Source organism: Drosophila subpulchrella, chromosome X, assembly GCF_014743375.2.
Source record: "Drosophila subpulchrella strain 33 F10 #4 breed RU33 chromosome X, RU_Dsub_v1.1 Primary Assembly, whole genome shotgun sequence".
NCBI classification, from domain to species: Eukaryota; Metazoa; Arthropoda; class Insecta; order Diptera; family Drosophilidae; genus Drosophila; species Drosophila subpulchrella.
Genome location: NC_050613.1, coordinates 5,191,049 through 5,198,413, shown reverse-complemented (window position 1 = coordinate 5,198,413; position 7,365 = coordinate 5,191,049). Strand labels below are relative to the sequence as shown.

At 45.4% G+C, this 7,365-nt stretch overlaps 1 protein-coding gene across 1 annotated transcript; it reads right to left on the bottom strand.

The window, feature by feature from the left end:
- Positions 1–4,567: 4,567 nt before the first annotated feature.
- On the bottom strand, positions 4,568–6,766 carry LOC119557440. The gene is made up of 4 exons (XM_037870202.1): positions 6,626–6,766; positions 6,011–6,540; positions 5,683–5,820; positions 4,568–5,440 (listed from the first exon to the last, which is right to left on the bottom strand). The coding sequence occupies exons 1-4, from the start codon at positions 6,645–6,647 to the stop codon at positions 4,892–4,894; spliced, it is 1,239 nt and encodes a 412-aa protein (XP_037726130.1). The 5' UTR covers positions 6,648–6,766; the 3' UTR covers positions 4,568–4,891.
- Positions 6,767–7,365: the final 599 nt, after the last annotated feature.

The window sequence follows — 7,365 nt, the reverse complement described above, 5'->3', positions numbered from 1 at the left end:
GCTTGTGCTCGCAGTAATAGAGGGAAATTAATCCAGGTGGCGCTATCAGTGAAAATGTAGAAATTACTAGTGAAATTGTCTACGTGCACGAAATATACATTTTACATATAGGGTTTTTGGAGAGCTTTTTTCTGCGTTATTTTCCTTTCCCTTGCAATGGGAAATTTTGTGTTTATTTGCGTATGTATGTCATGACCATTGGAACAGTTGGATAGCTAAAAAAGACACATACATTTTGGCTTCAAATTTTATAAAAATCATACAATTATGTTATACAATCGAAAATGCGCACAAAATCTTGTGAATATATCAAAAAGCTGGCATGGTATTAATTAAAAGACATTGATACATTTTTTGGGCGAAATAGGTTGAACCATGCGTGGATCCACTGGGGGATTCGAGGAAAAGTGTAATTTTAAAATTATTCAACAATAATTGTTGCCAAATTAATTGATACTTGTATTTAATGACGCACAATATTTTCAGCAAATACGACCAATATCAAATATTCTGTTGTCTAACTTGATTTATAATTAATTTGAAATGTTTGGGCTTGCATGAAATATTTGTACCCGTTAGTAGTACAGTAAAAGGGTATACTAGAATCGTCGGAAAGCATGTAACAGGTACAAGGAAGCGTTTCCGACCCTAGAAACTATATATATTTTTGATCAACATCAGTAGCCGAGTCGATCTAGCCATGTCCGTTCGTGTGAACGTTGAACTCTCGGAAACTATAAGGCCTAGCAAGTAGTTTTTTGAGCTTCTTGCGCAGCTCATGTTTGTTTCACCCACTCTAACGCTAAGACTAACACCCATGTCTTTTAATACTTTTGAAAAATTTAAATGAGATCTTGTTTTGAGTATATATAGTCCCACCTACATGCCAAAAAATTTTCAATTCGGACCATTTATTAAAAAGTTATAAGAAAATACTACTTGTAATAACTCTGTCTCCCTCGAACTGCGCTTAGCTGAGTAGCGGGTATCTGATAGTCGATGGCATCAACTATCAGAGTTTTCCCTTGTTTTATATTTAATTAAACATTTTACACAAAACTTTGAATTCAATGTACGTATTCACTTGTAACACAAAACTTTGAATTCAATGTATGTACGTATTTACTTTCAGTTTTCCATTATTTTCTGTTTTAATTAGAGTTAACTTATTGTAGCACACTTTTACTGGAGGCCAAAAGAATGTTGCCTACCTTTGGGCACCCAGTGTGGGCTGGCAGGAGCTCGCCGCTGACAACAGCCGACAAATTCTAAACGCTTGAAGGCAGCTTCTCCAAAGTGGCCGCCAGGGGGCGCGCCATCGTGCGAGGCAGCGGCCACGCGTCGTATGAGTAATGCGCCTATTTTGCGAGCGGGGGCGGAAAACCCACTGGCATGCACCTAAGGCAACGGCGGTTGGCCGCCTAGACAGTGTGACTATGACTATGACCACTGGCTGATTGGCCAAAACCAATATGTTCAATGAGTTAATTAAACGGCCGCGGACTGCATTCATCGAATGCCGCGGGCATGAATAACGCGATTAGATGACCGCCCTCGATAAGGAATGCGGGCAGCGGACGTGCTGATTCCTCCGTGGAGTGCAAACGGAAACCGAACGATCCTCTGTGCCTCTTGGCGGCTTGAGGGGCGCCACTCCAAAAGCATTTGTGGAGTATTTGGGTTAAGGGGGCTCTATCGGGCAAGCGGCCGACTGTCAAGTGCCCAACTTATTGGGCCATAAAGGAGATACAGTCAATAAGTGCCCGATAGTCAGCTTCCGATCGGAAGTGTCGAAAGCCCTCATAAAACGCAATGGGAACCGATCGATTGGCTATCAATTTGATATCGCTGATGACATAAAATATTCCTGGCTATAACAAAGAACACTAAGTATTAACGGATACTAATCGAAAAGTGACAAGAGTACGCCAATGGGCAGCAATAGATTTTCTCTCCCTTTTACATTACCTTTATTGTTGGTAATTTCACTCTTTGCATATCCTTGCGGAGGGTATTTGAATTTCAATCGCAAGTTAGTAACGCAAATCATTTTAAGAAATAAGGTAAGACGTATGTGCATCAAAACCATTTTATGTATTCGCTTACACGAGGAAGATTAATATTTTTTCAGATTTAGTGGGTGAAATAGTGATTCGCAATTTTGGCAACTCTGTGAGAGAACAATTAAGCAAGGGATATACAATTTGCGACAATAGAAGATATTTGTTTAATCGTTACTGAAATAGTAAAAGTAAAATAGTACGTTGTCCAACTCGTTTTCAACTTGTTGCCCAGCTCGTGTATAGTGAATGTATTTATTGTACATCTGAGTAAAAAGCATATTGTTGCATACTGTTAAACACCTAAAAATACATTTAAAAGTGAAACCCTATTAATTTGTGCAGCACCCCTTTAAAATTAAAAAAAAATTCAGTTGTTTTGAGACGAGTAGTAGTAATTGTGGAAATTTAGGAAATTGGAGCTATTCTTTCTGAATGTACGCGTCCTCAGATTGTCGGACTATTTTGGTGTAGCATATTACCATTTTTCGCGTTTGTTAGGACATTTCAGCTAGTTAGAAGGTGTTTTTCTTTGATCTCGGTTAAGAGAGAGAATTATTTAATAAATACATGACCTAGCCCCATAGGAATCGTAGGTAATGAAAACGCAGACGAGGTAGCCAAACTGGCCTCTAAATTTCCATTAACCCTTACTGCTAACAACAACTCCAACGACATTACCCACTTCTTAAAAAAAGAACCACAAGATAAGCAGACTAACATTCTTAGTTCACCATCTAACTGGTATCAACAAATTGCTAAATTATCCACGTCATACTCGCCCCATAAAAACTCTCCCTTGAGCAGGAGGCAACAAATAATAATAAACAGAATCAGACTAGGACACACAAACTTAACCAATGCCCACTACCTGGACACGGCTAAAAACAATTTGTGCCCATTGTGTAACAACGCACGCATAAATATCCAACATTTAATATGTTCTTGCCCCACCCTCTGCTCACAGCGTTCTCAATCCTTCCACAACCTGGATCCCATCCTATCTATAGCTAACCCACAATGGATAACTTCAACATCATCTCAAACTTCCTGATCAAATCAAAAATAATTAATAAAATATAATTTAAATAGAATAAAAATAAAATCAAAAATGTATTGCAAGAACAAAATAAAATAATAATAAATGTATATTAGAAATAAGCATAAAAATAAAACATTGTAAATATCTAACCATGTAGAAAATAAGCTAGATTCAAACAGACCAAAGAAAACAAAATGAAATGATACTAAACCAGAAGAGCTGAAGGCCTTTAGCTGCTATAGCTCATGCCCATTGTTAGCATTTAGTTTATAATTACTTGTTAGCATTATATAAATAAATAAATAAATAATAAATAAATGCATGGACTTGGCTAAGTTGCATTAACTGGGGGAATTTTAAATTAAGAGTCATCCAGAATTCGAAAAATCCATAGCATAAACACAGTAACAACATTTCCCCAAACTCAGCGATTTTTCAATAAACTCAAGTTTCTTTTAAATAATCTAAAATTGGTTCACATTAATTTCAACTCAATAAATTTTGTATATCCGCCTCACAACCAAATTCTTGATTCGCCAATGGTGTAACTAATTGTATTGTTTTAAATCGCGAGGGAGTATTTAATTTATTCATTTCGTGAACAACAAATATATTCTGTCAACATTACTTCTATGATATTGTTAATCATCTTTCCCCGTACGTAAGAAAACGTTTTAACCATGTGCTCCGACTCATTTCGGATGGGAGAGGCAAAGACTTACAAACGAGAAGATAAGAACATTAATCTATTAGATACATTTACTGACAAAGATGATCCATAAGATATCGCATGATAAGTATAGGTCATATAAATAATCGAAACTTTTTGAGTAGGTGTATGTCTAACACTTTTTTTATAATAACATCATAATCAATCATGCCGAAGCTTTTTTATTGGCATCCACATTTAGTGGTGGGCTTAGTTAGTCATACGTGAGTTGATATTGATAAAAATAGCTCGATAAGCTCTTGCTCGGAAGTAGCAGAAGACCTCAGTATATCGATAAAGCAGTCACCTGTTCCTTTTACTCAGCTTATATTAGAAACATCTATTTAGCTGAGGATATACATATGTGAAAGCAAGCCCTCTGAAACGGTGCAAATGAATTACAAGTCCTGTTTGTCTTTTCTAAGTTTATTTTGCACAAACTTAAAACTAAGCACAAGAATATCTGTACAATACTTTGCTTCGTTATCATTCACAATCGTTTTTCACATTCACTAAGAACTATTCAAAAAAAGTACTTAAAATAAATCACAGTAGATTTAAGCATTTTTTTGTTTGTGGCTGGTTTTTTGTTGGTTTTTCTTGGCAAGACAAGCTTGCCATTCACAAATAAATTGATATAAATACAATATTGATATACAAATAAATAAATAAATTACTACACATAAAGAAAAAAATAGCCATATTCTAAATGGGAAATAAATAGTCGAGGTGGCCACTGGGCCAGATGGAGGTGGAGTGGGATAATGGAGTGGATTGGAGTGGGTTGGTCCCCATCCGATCCGTTTGGCAACTGGAATGGAAGGCGCTCTAATACTCGATGCTCTCAATAAATAAATAAATAAATACTAAAGTACGTGTCTAAATGGCATTCGACAAAAATTCTTCGTTCTCTCCCGGTCAGGTGGTCGGGTGGTCCTCTATTTGGCTTGGAAGCTGGAAAGCTGCTGAGCGGAAAGGCTGCTAAGCTGGGAATGTTGCAACTATGCAGCAATCGCTGTAATACTGGAAGGGCGTGATGTTGACGCGGTTGACTGGCTCAGGCTCAGGCTCAGCCGCAGCTCAGGACTCGGACGAGGCGCCGTCCGAGCCGGAACTCCCTCCGGATCCGCTCGAGGAGCCCAGGTCGAGCAGTTCCGAGCTGCCCGCCCGCAGGCCGCTCGCTCCCGCTTCCGCTCCATGGCCGGCCGCCGCCGCTGCCAGGTGGCGCCGCTCGGCGCTGTTGCGTCTCGGGCGCCGCAGCACCCGGTGCAGCGTCTTCCACACGTTGTCCAGGTACTGGAAGTACAGCTCCTTGCTGACCTTAAGGTCCCGCTGGTCCGCCTCCGCGGACCCATTGGCGGGCGTATGGAAATTGAGGCGGTCCTCCATCGCCTGGCGACTCACCCGGCTCAGCTTGGCCCCATTGCTGTTTGGGTAGGAGGAGTTGATGGTCGACTCGATCTCGCAGAGCATGTAGCGGGCGCTGACCAGGAGGTCGTGCAGCTCCTTGGTGACCGCCTCGTTGATGCTCTTCTGCTGGTCCTTGCGGAACTTGTACTGCGCCCGTCCCAAATACGAGAAGCTGCCCACGAAGGTCTGCATGTGGCGGTACCAGGTCTTGAGCTTAACCTGCAAAGGAAATGGTTCTTTAGTTCTTTGGCTTTTTAGTTGGTTAGCCAAGAAGTTGGCAACTGGCAACTGGGAAGTGAGAACTGGGAAGTGGGAACTGGGAAGGGCATGCAAATGAGGCGGGCCGACAGGGGAAACTGGTCTGCGCCGCCCAGGGCGGAGCAGGTCCGCTTCGCTCTGTCTCAGCCTCCATCTCAGTGGCAGTCTCAGTTTTGGTCTTTCGGCCTCATCACTCAACTTACCGCGCTCGTGGGCTTCGTCATGTTCGGCAGGAACTTGTACTCGCGCTGCCAGTGCTGGTGGTTGCCGTACTCCAGCGTGGCGCGGTGGGTAATGTCTTGGTACTCGCTCATCGTGATGTTCCGCAGGTTTTCGAGGTGCTGCAAGGGGAAGGAAAGGGGGCAGCGATGAGTAATGCTTCTTTTCGGAGTGACAAAATACGCAGGCTGCTCTGGTTAAGTAGCTAAGCCCGCCCCTTAATGTCTGATTGCATCCCCCAAAAGAGGACAATCAATCTGAGGGTATCCCTCTAAGTGTAACCCCCCCCCTAAAGCCAGCTCCCCTGCTCACCTTGCGCTTGATCACCCGTCCTTGGCTGGCACTGCTGTCGCCCAGGCTCTCGTCCGGCGTGTAGGTGCCGCCGCAGGGATTCTCCCACTCCGGCACATCCGACTTGCTGGCGAAGAGCCGCAGGTTGTGGCTGCGGGCGTGCCGCGTCCTCTGGCGGCGCATCTCCCGCCTGGCGGCCCTGATCGCCGCCTGGGCGATCTCCTCGTAGCTGCTCTCGCTCATGCTGAGGTCGCTGTCGTAGCTGCCCTCGCCGAAGCTCTCGGCCAGGCCGCGGTACGGGTTCACGTCGAAGGCGGGCAGGATGTCGCCCGCCGACGAGGATGAGGAACGTCCGGAGTTGTCCTCCCCGTAGGCGTAGTCCAACGCCACCCTGTCCCGCAGATGGCGGGCCTGTGTGTTCGGCGCCATCACGGCGGCCAGGATTGTGATGACCAGCAGCGCCTGGCGGCTGTGCCAGCTCCACTGGCCGCTGCTGTGTGTGCTGCTCCTCCTGCTGCTGCTGCTGCTGCTGCTTTGGCTTGGCTGGCTGACTGTGGGGAAGAGAAGAAAGGGGAGAGGGGTGTGCGTTAGTGGGGGGGTTGGCCACGATGCAGCTGGGGGAAATCCCGGGCGTACCGTTTAAGGTAAAGGCTGGCATTGGTGGTCCGGTGGCACGCACTCTCGCGCCTATCACTATCACTAACACTGACTAACTTGGCTAACTGGCTAACTGGCTAGCTGGCTGGCTGACTGCGAGCTGCTCACTCCACGGTCTCTCCTGCTCGACGGCTGCTGGCTAAGTGACTGCCGCTGCAGCGGCGCTGGAAGATTTGTAAGCCGCCAGCCGCCGCCAGCTGCCAGCAGCCAGCCGCTCACGCACTCAATGCCACAGTATCTCAGTATCTCAGTATCTCAACCTCCCAGCCCAATCCCAGGCCCAATCGATCGGCGGCGAGAGAGCGAGTGAGTGCAATTACAGCAGCCTGCCTGCCGATCGGGCCTTGAGCAATTTTTTGAAATTGTTTTGAGCATTTGTCACGCTCCGTGGCTTCGTGGCTCTGTGGCTCTTTGGCTCTCGCTCTCGCCGGCCGCCTCTCCGCTTTTGGCTGAATTTCACCAGAAAGATTACTCATAGGTATTTGGGTTTTTCGCCACCAGACGCTTCCCAGACGTCGTCGGCGGAGTCCGCGGCCAACGGTGACGTAGCCATCGACGGCCGGCAGCAGGCCGCTAGCACCTGGCCGCCCACCATCCAGTCGGACCGCTCGACTTTTGAATAATTCAGATTCCGCTCGGGCCGCTCTCGACCAACAGTCGCCGGCCGCTCTGCCCAGCTCTGCTCCGCTCGAGTCGACGGCGATGTTGCCGTAGGTCAG

Bases quoted from the DNA above. Each gene is read 5' to 3' on its own strand.
- LOC119557440 (XM_037870202.1), bottom strand. From the start codon at position 6,647: ATGCCAGCCTTTACCTTAAACG. The intron at 6,541-6,625 runs GTACGCCCGGGA...TCTTCCCCACAG, and splicing joins GCCAGCCTTTACCTTAAACG to TCAGCCAGCCAAGCCAAAGC. The intron at 5,821-6,010 runs GTGAGCAGGGGA...TTCCCCTTGCAG, and splicing joins GACGGGTGATCAAGCGCAAG to CACCTCGAAAACCTGCGGAA.